The 14,812-nt window shown below is 43.6% G+C and overlaps 1 protein-coding gene across 1 annotated transcript; it reads left to right on the forward strand.

Moving 5' to 3' along the window:
- The first annotated feature begins 214 nt into the window (after nucleotides 1-214).
- On the forward strand, nucleotides 215-3,122 carry BSX (brain specific homeobox). The gene is made up of 3 exons (XM_059488470.1): nucleotides 215-485; nucleotides 1,202-1,398; nucleotides 2,877-3,122. Exons 1-3 carry the CDS (start codon nucleotides 215-217, stop codon nucleotides 3,120-3,122), a joined length of 714 nt encoding a protein of 237 aa, XP_059344453.1.
- The last annotated feature ends 11,690 nt before the right edge of the window (nucleotides 3,123-14,812 follow it).

Here is a 14,812-nt window from a genome sequence, read left to right on the forward strand (position 1 = left end):
CTGTCTCTGCTCCCGCAGCTCGGCTTATTTCTGCCTGGGGGATTTCTTTTTTATAAAAAATATTATCGCCGTTTATTTCGACTGCGGATTTAAAAAACTATTATTTATTTCTTTATTGACACCATCGTTTCTATTTCTTCCCCGCCGGCCGCCCCCGGCGGTGCCCCCGCAGCCCGGCGCGGCTCCGTCCCTTGCCCGCAGCCCGAGCGGGGCCATGAACCTCAACTTCACCTCGCCGGTGCTGCCGGTGTCCACGGGCCGGCCCACGTCCTTCTTCATCGAGGACATCCTGCTGCACAAGCCCAAAGCCCTGCGGGAGGTGCCCCCCGAGCACTTCCCCGGCTCGCTGGCCTCCCGCGTGCCCCTCTTGGACTATGGGTACCCCCTGATGCCCACCCCGACCCTGCTGGCGCCGCACCCGCACCCCGCCCTGCACAAGCCGGAGCATCACCACCACCACCACCCCTATTTCCTCACCGCCTCGGGTAAGTGTCGGATCGGGGCGTCCAGGTGGGGACTGGGCTGGGGACGAGGGTGAAAGAGCCGCTCTGGGGCTGCCAGGAATCTTTTACATCCCCCGCCTGCATCCCTGGCTGCTCGCCCCGGGGCAGCCGCTTCGTTAGCCGGTGTCCGAAACCTTGAGGTTTTCGCTCTGCTTGCCTTTAATTTTATTTTTTTAAACCGCTTTTATTTAATAAAACCTCGCTTTTCCCTCCAAGCGGGCTCCGCTTTTCCATCTCCAGCAGCCCCGCTGTGGCTGCGCCGCTCCTCTCCCGCTCCCGGCTCTGCCCGTTCCTTGCTCTACAAGGAGAAAACCTCCCAAATTTCCCAGGCCTTGTGCCAGCGGGGCTGCCAAGGATCGTTTCCCCCTTCCCAGGCTTTTCCAGGGCTCTCCCGTTTTTTTTCCGTGCCCATTTCGTTGTGGTTTCCCCGCCGGGAGGGTTCAGGCGCCCGCGCCAGCCTCGGGTCCCGTCCTGTGACTCCCTTCACCACCCCGGATGGGCTCTTGGAAAATCCCCCTCGTATTCATCACAACAAAACCCGCAACCCCAGACCTCAGAAACGAAATCAACGAAAAAACCACAAAAAATTCAAAGAGAGAGGGAGAGACCCCACCCCGAGCCGCGGCAGGACAAGCGCGGCGTTTCTGGGGTTTTTGCCCGGTCCCCTCTCCCTGGCCCATCGTGGTGTGTCCCCGCAGGGATGCCGGTGCCGGCGCTGTTCCAGCACCACGCTCACGCCGAGCTGCCCGGGAAGCATTGCCGCCGCCGCAAAGCCCGCACCGTCTTCTCCGACTCGCAGCTCTCCGGCCTGGAGAAGAGGTTTGAGATCCAGCGCTACCTGTCCACGCCCGAGCGGGTGGAGCTGGCCACGGCCCTCAGCCTCTCCGAGACCCAGGTACGGGAGAGGGGACTGGCCCTGGAACCTGTCCCCAGCCCTCATCCCATGGGTCCGGCATCCCCACAGCCCCAGGGGCATCCCCACACCCCAAAGAGCATCCCCACATCCCCAGGAGCATCCCTATACCCCGAGGAGCATCCCCACACCCCGAGCAGCATCCTCACACCCCGAGGAGCATCCCCACATCCCCAGGAGCATCCTCACACCCCGAGGAGCATCCCCACATCCCCAGGAGCATCCCCACATCTCCAGCAGCATCCTCACATCCCGAGCAGCATCCTCACAACCCGAGGAGCATCCCCACATCCCCAGGAGCATCCTCACACCCCGAGGAGCATCCCCACATCCCCAGGAGCATCCCCACATCTCCAGCAGCATCCTCACATCCCGAGCAGCATCCTCACAACCCGAGGAGCATCCCCACATCCCCAGGAGCATCCCCACATCCCCAGGAGCATCCCCACAACCCCAGGAGCATCCCATCCTTTCAGCATTCCCCAGATCACTTCCATCAACCTGTCCCCGGCACCTGTTCCCAACCCTCATCCCATGGGTCCAGCATCCCCACATCCCGAGCACCATCCCCACACCCCGAGGGGCATCCCGATATCCCGAGGAGCATCCTCACATCCCGAAAACCATCCTCACATCCCGAAAACCATCCTCACATCCCGAAAACCATCCCCACATCTCGAGGAGCATCCTCACATCCCGAAAACCATCCCCACATCCCGAAAACCATCCCCACATCTCGAGGAGCATCCTCACATCCCGAGGAGCATCCCCACATCCCCAGGAGCATCCCCACATCTCGAGGAGCATTCCCACATCCCGAGGAGATCTCTCACACCTCGAGGAGCATCCCCCACATCCCGAGGACCGTCCCATCCTTTCAGCATTGCCCGGATCACTTCCAGCATCCTGTCCCCGGCACCTGTCCCCAGCCCTCATCCCATGTGTCCAGCATCCCCACATCCTGAGCAGCATCTTCACACCCCAAGGAGCATCCTCACATCCCCAGGAGCATCCTCACATCCCGAAAACCATCCTCACATCCCGAAAACCATCCTCACATCCCAAGGAGCATCCTCAGATTCCAAGGAGCATCCCCACATCCCGAGGAGCATCCCCACATCCCATCCTTTCAGCACCCCCGGATAATTTCCAACAACCCAGCGCCCCGTGCAGCATCCCCGCATCCCCTCCAGTATCCTGCACATCCCATCCCCTCTGAATCCCCACATTTCACCCACTCAGCATCCCCGGGTCACTTCCAGCATCCCCGCACCCCCTCCAGCACCCTCCACATCCCATCCCCTCCGAATCCCCGCATCCCACCCACTCAGCCTCCCCGCATCCCCTCCGGCATCCCCGCATCCATCACACCCAGCACCCTTCTCCCTTTAATTTTTACCACTTTTCCCCTTTTTTCCCCCCCCCTCCAATCTTCCCGCCGCTTCCCCTCCTCCCCCCAGGTGAAAACCTGGTTCCAGAACCGCCGCATGAAGCACAAAAAGCAGCTGCGCAAGACGCAGGACGAGCCCAAGCAGGCGGCCGGGGAGGAGAGCCGGGAGCAGAGCCAGAGCTCCCCCGAGCCCGAGCTGCCCGAGGCGGCCGCGCCCCAGCCCCGCCAGGGCCCCCCCGGCCCCTTCGTGCTGCAGGACGCCGAGGACGAGGTGGACATCCTGGAGGAGGGGGACATCTGTCCCCATCGCCTCTAGAGCCTCCGCTTGGCCCCCCAAGGGCTGGGGAAGGGGGCGCGGATCCAGGGGGAGCCCCTTCCCCTCCTCTGGTGTCCCCCCAGCATCACCCCAAGGCCGGGCAGCGCTCGGAAATCTGCGGAGTGAAAAAGGAGCCGAGGTTGTTTTAGGTTCCCCCCTTCCCTCCGAATTGTCGGAGTTTTCCTCGTCCCCCGAACTTTTTGGGGTGTAAAATAAATGTCTACTCGTGGCAGCGTGTTGTGGTTCCTGGAAGAGGCAGGCAGGGCAAATTTCACCCTTTATTCCCCCAATTCCCAAATCCTGGCTGCTCTCCCCACGCTCTCCGACTCGAGAGCTTCCAAATAAAAAGAATTGTAAGAAAAACCCTCCGAAGGAACAGGTAAAGCAAAAAAAAAAAAAAACAAAAAAACAAAAAAATCCGATTTATTTCATTCGGCTGTGGGGGAGTGAAGGGCGAGCATCACCAAGAACTCGATGTCGCCTCGGCTGCACGGAGCGAACGGCGCTCCCAGCCAGAAAAAAAGGGATTTTCTACAGCTTGGAGAAGTGGGCAGCGCGAATCCTGCCCGGTTTAAAGGTGTGGATGTGGATTAAAAGGAAAATTCCATTTTCCTGTGAAACAGCCCCGGAGCGGGTCCCGCGTTGCGGTCCCGTCCCCTCCCTGCGCTCAGCCGGAGCAGCCCCGCTTTGCCTTTCCCTCCCTGCCGGGGAAATTGGGTTCATTTCCAGGTAAATCCTGATTTATTTATAATTTTATTTTGGTTTCGGGCTGAGCTGCTGGCTGGGAAATGCGCAGGGAGCGAGGTGGAGGTTCAGCATCTCCAGGGAGGAGAATTTTCCCAGAATTTTCCTGGGAAATTTCTGCTGAAAATTCTGGCTCAGCATCCCCTGCTGCAGCACCACGGCGGCGTGGCGGTGTCTCCTGTTATTTAATTTATTTTTTCTGTTATTTAATTTATTTTTCTTTATTTTTTTTGTTTTTTCTCGAGAATTTCATTTGGTTGTCCGGGGTTTTTAGCACTTTCAGGGCATTTTGGATGATGGGACACGTCGTTTTGTGAGGGGAAAACGTTTAAATTTCCTGTTTAATATATAAAATATACATGATTGAAATGTGTATGTCGGCTTCCTTTATTTTATTTTGTGAGTCTGCCTTTCTAATTTTTTACATGAAAAATAAAGATCGCACATTGTGTTTAGAGGAAAACCCTCAATACCCATCCACATATCCAGGAAAAGCAGCATAAATAATTCTTTCAGGATGTTTCATAAATAAATCCTTTCAGGACAATTATTTTCATCGACAAAATGCCACAAATCTCTTTAAAAATTAGGATTTTTGAAGCAACCACGTTTCTCGGTGGGGTTTGAAGCACAGCTGGTGGAAATGCCACTCCCAGCTTTGGTTTCTCCCCTTTTCCCAAATCCCGTGGGCAGGGAAGCGATGGGAATTTAAAAACCTGGAAAATTTCACATTTTTTCTGTGTGTTTTGCTCTGGGATTATTGTCAGCCTCCCCCCCACAGGTTTCATCGGGAATTATTAAAATTGAGATCGGATCCAAATGATATTTATGGGGTTTTTGTGATATTTATGGGGTTTATATGATATTTATGGGGTTTTTGTGATATTTACGGGGTTTATATGATATTTATGGGATCCACATGATATCTATGGGATCTGTATGATATTTATGAGATCCACGTGATATTTATAGGATCTATATGATATTTATGGAATCTATATGACATTTATGGGATCCACATGATATTTATGGGATCTATATGATATTTATAGGATCCACATGATATTTATGGGATTTATATTATATTTATGGCATCCACATTATATTTATAGGATTTATATGATAATTTTGGGATCCACATTATATTTATGGGAACCTATATGATATTTATGGCATCCACATGATATTTATGGGGTTTATATGATATTTATGGGATCCACATGATATTTATAGGATTTATATGATAATTTTGGGATCCACTTTATATTTATGGGATCCACATGATATTTATGGGATCCACATGATATTTATGGGATCTATATTATATTTATGGCATCCACATGATATTTATGGGGTTTATATGATATTTATGGGATCCACATTATATTTATGGGATCCACACGATATTTGTGCGATCTATATGATATTTACGGCATCCACATGATATTTATAGGATCTATATGATATTTTTGCAATCCACGTGATATTTACGGGGTTTATATGATATTTATGGGATTTATATGATATTTATGGCATCCACATGATATTTATGAGGTCCACATGATATTTATGGGACCCATATGATATTTATGGGATTTATTTTTGACCACGTTTGCTGCTGCTGTTCCAGGGTCGGGAATGGCTCGGGACTGTTCTGGCTCTGCTCTGTGGTGTCAGATCTATGAGAAAAAAGTCAAAATACGACTCAAAAAACCCCTCAAATCTCTGTTGTTGCTCCCCTGCCACTCCAGGAATTCACTTCCCAAAATATTTTTGCCAACCAATAAAACAAACCCCACAACCTCTGGGTGGTTTTGGGCACCTCGACTGAAAATTAAAGCTAAAAATCAGATTAAAAACCAATCCCACACCGGCAGAGTGGGAATATTCCCGTTCCCAGGGATATCCCCATCCCATCCTTGCAGGGAACAGGAAGATTTTGGGAATTTGCTTATCCCACAAAGTTTGGTGGGAAAAAATCCCTGAAATTGAGAGAGATGAAGGAAACACTGCCAGAGAAATCCCCAGTGTCAGCAGCAGCTCCTGCCCAGCTGGAGATGGAAAAATGGAATTTCCAGAGAGTCTGGGCGATGTTTTGGGAACGGGTTATTGCAGAATGGAGATGGTTCTGGCGAAAAGAAGGGCTGGGAAGGCAGATTTTTGTTTCTAGCAGAGGTTTGATCACTTGAAATAAATAAAATGAGGTTTTATTCAGAGGTTTTTTCACTTGGAATAAGTGAAGTGAGGTTTTATTCAGAGATTTTTTGACTTGAAATAAATAAAATGGGATTTTACTCAGAGATTTTTTCACTTGGAAGAAATGAAATGAGATTCTATTCAGAGATAATTTTTTATTTGATATAAATAAAATGAGATTTTACACAGAGAATTTTTCACTTGGAATAAGTGAAATGAGGTTTTATTCAGAGAATTTTTGACTTGGTATAAATGAAATGAGACTTTATTCAGAGATTTTTCTCACTTGAAGTAAGTGAAATGAGGTTTTACTCAGAGATTTTTTTCACTTGATATAAATAAAATGAGATTTTACTCAGAGATTTTTTGACTTGGAATAAATTAAGTTAGGTTTTATTTTTTCACTTTATTTTTTCACTTGATATAAATAAAATGAGATTTTACTCAGAGATTTTTTCACTTGAAAGAAATGAAATGAGATCCTATTCAGAGATTTCTTTTTTACTTGATATAAATAAAATGAGATTGTACACAGAGAATTTTTCACTTGGAATAAGTGAAATGAGGTTTTATTCAGATATTTTTTCACTTGGAATAAAGGAAATGAGATTTTATTCAGAGGTTTTTTTCACTTGGAATACAGGAAATGAGGTTTTATTTAGATTTTTTTGACTTGGAATAAGTGAAATGAGGTTTTATTCTTGGATCCTGACTTATTCCAAGCAGCCGTTTTTTCCTTGCTCTTCCCAAGAAGCTTGAGGAGAGTGGGAGAGATTTTGAGCTCCCTCTCTTTTATAAAAAAATAAAATTAATGTTGGAGGATTCTGCAGTGGAAGAGACTCGCAGGGAATCCTTGCTGGGAACAGGAAATGTCGGTGGATTTCCTGTTTTTCATCAAAATTCTTCAGTGAGTTGTTCTGAAATGAGATTGTGTTCTGGTGGTTAATTTAATTCACAAGTGCTTAATGTTTTTTTTTTTTTTTTTTTGTTTTCATCACAGAAAATCAAACCCCACTCTATGAATCCTGCCATGAACCTTTGCTTTCTGTTTCCATTTGGAGCATTTTCCTGCATGCTGCCTTAAACATTTTGAACTTTTTTGGGTTTGGAAAGCAGTTCCAACACAAATTTTTAAATTTTATATCCAGAACTCCATAAAAGCAGTTCAGATATAGGTTTTAAGGGCATTTATAGAGCAAATAATTTGAATTTCTTGCTGTTGCACACACATGGAGGAAGTGGGGAAGGTGTAAATAACCCATGGCCAAGCCCAGAATGACCAGGACGTGATGTAAAATATTTTTCATGATTTCTCTCATTTATCTCTGCTGCCTGCTGGATTCAGTGCATTTTTTTATCACTGATATCCTGAGGGAACTTTTCCTCTTTTCCAGTCCCAACAACAAAAACAACAAACAGCATCACCTCAACCCACTGCAAACTCCTGCCGGGATGGTCTTGGGCTCACCTTGTTTCTAAATTTCTTGTTCCTTGGGTTTAACTTGTTTCTAGATTTCTTGTTTCTTGGATTAGTTTCTAGATTTCTTGGTTTTTTGGTTTGTCCAGTTTCTAAATGTTTTTTTCTGGGGTTTGTTTCTAGATTTCTTGTATTTGTATTGGTTCTAGATGTCTTGTTTCTTGGATTTGTGTCTAGATTTCGTGTTTCTTGTGTTTATCTTGTTTCTAGATTTCTTTTTTTTTTTTTTTTTTTTTTCCCTAGATTTCTTGTTTCTTTCGTTTATCTTGTTTCTAGATTTCTTGGGGGTTTTTTTGTTTGTTTCTAGATTTCTTGTTTCTTTGGTTTATCTTGTTTCTAGATTTCTTGCATCTTGAGGGAACTTTTCCTCTCTTCCAGTCCCAACAACAAAAACAACAAACAGCATCACCTCATCCCACTGCAAACTCCTGCCGGGATGGTCCCGGCTTAAAACGGGGCTGCTTTTGGTCTTGGGCTTATCTTGTTTCTAAATTTCTTGTTCCTTGGGTTTATCTTGTTTCTAGATTTCTTGTTTCTTGGATTAGTTTCTAGATTTCTTGGTTTTTTGGTTTGTCTCGTTTCTAAATTTTTGTTTCTGGGGTTTGTTTCTAGATCTCTTGTATTTGTATTGGTTCTAGATGTCTTGTTTCTTGGATTTGTGTCTAGATTTCTTGTTTCTTGTGTTAATCTTGTTTCTAGATTTCTTGTGGTTTTTTTTTGTTTCTAGATTTCTTGTTTCTTGGATTTGTGTCTAGATTTCGTGTTTCTTGTGTTTATCTTGTTTCTAGATTTCTTGTTTCTTGGATTTGTTTCCAGATTTCTTGTTTCTTTGGTTTATCTTGTTTCTAGATTTCTTGCATCTTGAAGGAACTTTTCCTCTCTTCCAGTCCCAACAACAAAAACAACAAACAGCATCACTTCATCCCACTGCAAACTCCTGCCGGGATGGTCCTGGCTTAAAACGGGGCTGGTTTTGGTCTTGGGCTTATCTTGTTTCTAAATTTCTTGTTCCTTGGGTTTAACTTATTTCTAGATTTCTTGTTTCTTGGATTAGTTTCTAGATTTCTTGGTTGTTTGGTTTGTCTAGTTTCTAAATGTTTTTTTCTGGGGTTTGTTTCTAGATTTCTTGTATTTGTATTGGTTCTAGATGTCTTGTTTCTTGGATTTGTGTCTAGATTTCTTGTTTCTTGTGTTTATCTTGTTTCTAGATGTCTTGTTTCTTGGATTTGTGTCTAGATCTCTTGTTTCTTGTATTAATCTTGTTTCTAGATTTCTTGTTTCTTGGATTTGTTTCCAGATTTCTTGTTTCTTGTGTTTATGTTGTTCCTAGATTTCTTGCATCTTGAGGGAACTTTTCCTCTTTTCCAGTCCCAACAACAAACAGCATCACCTCAACCCACTGCAAACTCCTGCTGGGATGGTCCTGGCTTAAAACGGGGCTGCTTTTGGTCTTGGGCTCACCTTGTTTCTAAATTTCTTGTTCCTTGGGTTTGTTTCTAGATTTCTTGTTTCTTGGATTAGTTTCTAGATTTCTTGGTTTTTTGGTTTGTCTAGTTTCTAAATGTTTTTTTCCTGGGGTTTGTTTCTAGATTTCTTGTATCTATATTGGTTCTAGATGTCTTGTTTCTTGGATTTGTGTCTAGATTTCGTGTTTCTTGTGTTTATCTTGTTTCTAGATTTCTTGTTTCTTGGATTTGTTTCCAGATTTCTTGTTTCTTTGGTTTATCTTGTTTCTAGATTTCTTGCATCTTGAGGGAACTTTTCCTCTCTTCCAGTCCCAACAACAAAAACAACAAACAGCATCACCTCATCCCACTGCAAACTCCTGCCGGGATGGTCCTGGCTTAAAACGGGGCTGGTTTTGGTCTTGGGCTCATCTTGTTTCTAAATTTCTTGTTCCTTGGGTTTAACTCATTTCTAGATTTCTTGTTTCTTGGATTAGTTTCTAGATTTCTTGTTTTTTTGGTTTGTCCAGTTTCTAAATGTCTTGTTTCTTTGGTTTGTTTCTAGATTTCTTGTATTTATCTTGGTTCTAGATTTCTTGTGTCTTGGATGTGTTTCTAGATTTCTTGTTTCTTTGGTTTATCTTGTTTCTAGATTTCTTGTTTCTTGTGTTTATCTTTTTACCAGATTTTTTGTTTCTTGCATTAACCCTGTTTCTAGATTTCTTGCTTTTTTGGGTTTCTCTAGTTTCTAAATTTCTTGTTTCTTTGGTTTGTTTCTAGATTTCTTGTGTCTTTGATTTATCTTGTTTCTAAATGTCTAAATTTCTTGGATTTATTTCTAAATTTCTTGTTTCTTGGGTTTATCTTGTTTCTAGATTCTTGTGTCTTGGATTTATTTCTAGATTTCTTGTTTCTTGTATTGATCTAGTCTTGTTTCTAGTTTTCTTATTTCTTGAATTCTTTCTAGATTTCTTATGTCTGTTTGGTTTCTAGATTTCTTGTTTCTTGGATTTATCTTGTTTCTAAATGTCTAAATTTCTTGGATTCATTTCTAGATTTCTCGTTTCTTGGATATATCTCGTTTCTAGATTTCTCATTTCTTGGATTTTTTCTAGATTTCTTTATGCCTTTGTTTTCTTTCTAGATACCTTGGTTCTTGGGTTTCTTTCTAGATTTCTTGGATTTGTATCTAGATTTCTTATTTGTTTTGTTTCTAGATTTCTTGTTTCTCGTGGTTACCTTGTTTCTAGATTCCTTATTCTTGGATTTATTTCTAGATTTCTTGTTTCTTTTATTGATCTCTTATATATTTGATTTTTCTGGATTTCTTATTAATTTTCTTTGTTTCTAGATTTCTTGTTTCTTGGGTTTCTTTCTAGATTTCTTGTTTCTCGGGGTTACCTTGTTTCAAGATTTCTCATTTCTTGGATTTTTTTTCTAGATTTCTCGCTTCTTGGATTTGTTTCCAGATTTCTTATTTCTCAGATTTATTTCTAGATTTCTTGCATCGTGGCTGAGCCCCTGGTGGCTGCCCTGCAGGGGTGGTGCAGCCGCTCCCTTCGTTAATCCCTGGGAAGGCAGGAGGCAGCAAATGTGTGATCCTGACCCACAGGTGGCTTTTCTCCCTGGCAGGGCGCATTTCTTCAAGGAAAAAGTTGGTTTTAAGGTTTTGTCACCCAGGTTTGTGGTGGCAGGAGTGAAGGTGAGCTGCTCACGTATCAGCCATCCCTGAAACCACTGCAGGAAAGCACTGAAACCAATCCTGAAACCACTGAAACCACTGAAACCATTCCAGAAACCACTGCAGGAAAGCACTGAAACCATTCCAGGAACCATTTCTGAAACCATTCCTGAAACCACTGAAATCACTGAAACCATTCCTGAAACCACTGAAACCATTGACACTATTCCTGAAACCACTGCAGAAAGCACTGAAACCATTCCTGACACCATTCCTGACACCATTCCTGACACCATTCCTGAAACCACTGCAGGAAACCACTGAAACCATTCCAGAAACCATTCCTGAAACCACTGAAACCATTCCAGAAACCATTGACACCATTCCTGAAAGCACTGAAATCCCTGAAACCATTCCTGAAACCATTCCTGAAACCACTGACACTATTCCTGAAGCCATTCCAGAAACCACTGAAACCATTCCTGAAACCACTGAAATAATTCCTGAAACCATTCCTGAAAACATTCCTGAAACCATTCCTGAAAGCACTGACACCATTCCTGAAACCATTCCTGAAACCTCTGAAATAATCCCTGAAACCATTCCTGAAAGCACTGACACCATTCCTGAAGCCATTCCAGAAACCATTCCTGAAACCACTGAAACCTCTGAAACCAATGAAACCATTCCTGAAATCTCTGAAACCACTGACACCATTCCCGAAACCACTGACATGATTCCAGAAACCGCTGAAACCATTCCTGAAACCATTCCTGAAATAACTTACACCATTCCTGAAACCATTGAAGCCATTCCTCCTCCTCACACCAGAGCCGCTCCTTTCTCCACATTCCTGCTTTTTCTCACATGGAATTTTTTTTTTTTCTTTCTTTTTTTTTTTTTTTTTTTTTTTTTTTTTGTATTAGATACAGGAGTGATGTGAGGGAAAAACAAAGCACAGTCTAAATCAGAGGTAATTCATTGGTTTAATATGAATCGAAATTTAGGAAAATAAAAAGGATTTTTTTTGGCTATTTCCTCTCTGGGAGGAAATAGCAGCAATCAGGTTTGTGACAGCAGAGCTCCTTGGTGGCTGTCTGAAGCATTCAGGGACTGCAGGACTTGGACAAAACCTCATCTGGTTTCATTCCTCATCTCATTTTTACAGCTGGAATGATGGCTGTGAGGTTTGACCTTGTTTAATGCATTTAACTGTGGGATCTCAGCACCTCAGGACGGAGGTGCAGAGAGGCCGAGACCACCCTTGGGGGGCTCGGGAGTCCTGGAATGTTGCCAGAAGTGTCTGGTGGCTGCACTTTGATCCTACACGGGAGACAACGCCTGTATGAGGATGGGAGGATTTCACTGGGTGAATGGTGAAGGGATAAGTTAATTAGAGTGTGAGACACAGGGTTTAGGATTTTGGTACAGGGGGGTCTAAAGAAGTAAGATGGAGGAATTGGGGCGTGTCCTGTCCTTCTTCTTCTTCTTCTTGGCCTCCATCTTCTGTGGTGATGGTGGCACTTTGGGATTGGTTATTACTAAAAGTGCACTGGTTAATAAGGGTAGAAGGTATTGGGGAGAAATGATAAATATTGTACACGTAACTTCGGGTATAAAGATAAGTGACCACCCCGGGGGCTCTCAGTGTGCTCATGGCTGGCTTGCTGTGCAGACCTCTGTCGGGCTGAAAGAAAATCTTTTAGATAAACAATTAATAAACACCGAGACCGAGACAAGATCAGAAGTCTCTCCTCGTCCTTTGAAGCTCCCGGCTCTTCAAGGCCATCCCTGGGCCTTTTCAGGCCACCTAAACAGCACGGAAACCTTACATTTAACTGATTAAATTAACGTTCTTGATAGTGCCAGTAACAAGCTCATGCCTTTTGTGAGGTGCTGGGAAGCCAACTTTGGTTTTTTTTGGAAGAAACGCAATGGGGATTTAATTCCAGCAACATTTTTTAGGTAGAACTGACACCAAGGCTTGGCCCACTGAAGGTGATCTCAGCTGCAACACTTCCAGGACCTCAAATGTTGAGAAATGATGGCACTGGAAAGGTGTTGCCAAGAAAATATTGGGAATTTCCATTGGGTGCTGCACACAGACTCCTCCCTCAATAACTAATTCATAATTAATTCAACATTTAAGGCTGATTTTGATTTAAATATCTTGCCTTCCTAATCTGAAATACATTAAATTTTGGCCTTTGCCTTTAAGCAGCTGGATGCTCATTGGCCTCTTATTTTGTGCCACCATATCTGTGAAGTGCAGGGAAAATCTGAATTTGTATTGAGGTAGATTGAAAGATTTTCTTTCCATGTAAAAATGTCATTTTGTGGGATTTAAAACACTCAAACCACCAGAATTTCTAAACGGTTTGTGAGATGATCATAAGCAGTGTTATAAAAAATAAGTGGTTGTTAAAATAATAATAAAAATATTTTTAAAATGCGCTCCCCCAGCTGCAGCATCTTACCCAACTTTGGCACAGCTTCAATATTTAAATATTTCCTAAAAATTCATTATTTTATTAAAAAAAACCCCACTAAATGAACAGGTTTCTGGCCTAATTTCTGGGAGGAGGAGGATGGAGCCAGGGAGGAAGGCGATCAATTAAGACATTAAGCATTTTGCACCACATGGACACATCTGCATGGCACACAAATAATGCAGCCATCAGCTCATTTTCAGGGGGCTGTTGCCTACTTCAACTGAGCCCTCAGATCAAAGAGAAAATGTCTGCTTGCATTTTCTCATCAGAAAAGGGATGCTAATTTAGGTTCCTTAATGTGTGCTGATAAGAGACTTCTTCAATTAAATGAATTCTATAGGCCAGAAAAGCAAAAAAAAAAAAAAAATTAAAAAAAGGGGATACAAAGGGAGTCAGGCTGGAAAGGCAGAAATTCTCATTAAATCAAAGGTCCAATATTCATTACCTCCAGCATCTGGGGCTAAACACTGAACATGGAGCTCATCAAAGGGGGTTTAATGGGTTAAATTGAGAATATAATCTAATTAAAATATTAGATACGAGTAAATAGCTCTTTGATATTCATCTGAAGGTTTCATTAAAACAGGCACTTGAGGTTTGGATTAAGGGGGCATTATCACTTTTAAGCAGGAACAACAAGTTGAGGTGCCCTGAGCAGAAATGCTTCAAAGTGTTACAGTTTGGATTAAAAATAAAAAAAGCAGGAAAGAAGAGCATGGAAACATTTCCCAGGCTGGCAGTGCCCGAAGGAGAGGGGAAAGAGGCTGAGGAAGAGGAAGGTTCTGTTCAGAAGATGGAATTGGATGACAAAAATATCATGGAAAACATTTCCCCTGCAGCCTGACCTGTGGTCACATATTGGACAATGGTTCTGCCACCAAGGCTTCCCAAAATATTCTTCATATTTCTCAATATTCCCCAAAATGTCCTGAAATGCCAGCTGGGAGTCCAAGGGGCTGATTCAACAAATTCCTGCTCATCAGGAGGGTTTGAAGCAAGGCCATGAGGAAGGGCAGAATTGGAATTGCTTTGCCATAAATTAAATTGGGAGCTCCCATTAAAAAGAGACCAAATAAATGGAATAAAGCAATTCCACACCATCACAAGGTGTTTGGGTTTGTCTCAATATTCCTAAAAATGTCCTGAAATTCCAGCTGTGAATCCAAGAGGTTGATTCAACAGGTTCCTGCCCCTCAGGAGGGTTTGAAGCAAGGCCATGAGGAAGGGCAGAATTAGAATCACTTTCCCCCATATTAAATTGTGAGCCCCCATTAAAAAGAGACCAAATAAATGGAATAAAGCAATTTCACGTCATCACAAGGTGGTTGTCTCAATATTCCCCAAAATGTCCTGAAATTCCAGCTGTGAGTCCAAGTTTCTGTTCATCAGGAGGGTTTAAACAAGGCCATGAGGAAGGGCAGGATTGGAATCACTTTCCCCCATAATTAATTGGGAGCCCTCATTAAAAAAAGAGACCAAATAAATGGGATAAAGCAATTCCACACCATCACAAGGTGGTTGTCTCAGTATTCCTAAAAATGTCCTGAAATTCCAGCTGTGAGTCCAAGGGGCTGATTCACAGGAGGGTTTGAAGCAAGGCCAGGTCCCTTCTCTGTGAGGAAGGGCAGAATTGGGATTGTTTTGCCATAAATTAA

This window comes from Ammospiza nelsoni, chromosome 24, assembly GCF_027579445.1.
Source record: "Ammospiza nelsoni isolate bAmmNel1 chromosome 24, bAmmNel1.pri, whole genome shotgun sequence".
Lineage (NCBI taxonomy): Eukaryota > Metazoa > Chordata > Aves > Passeriformes > Passerellidae > Ammospiza > Ammospiza nelsoni.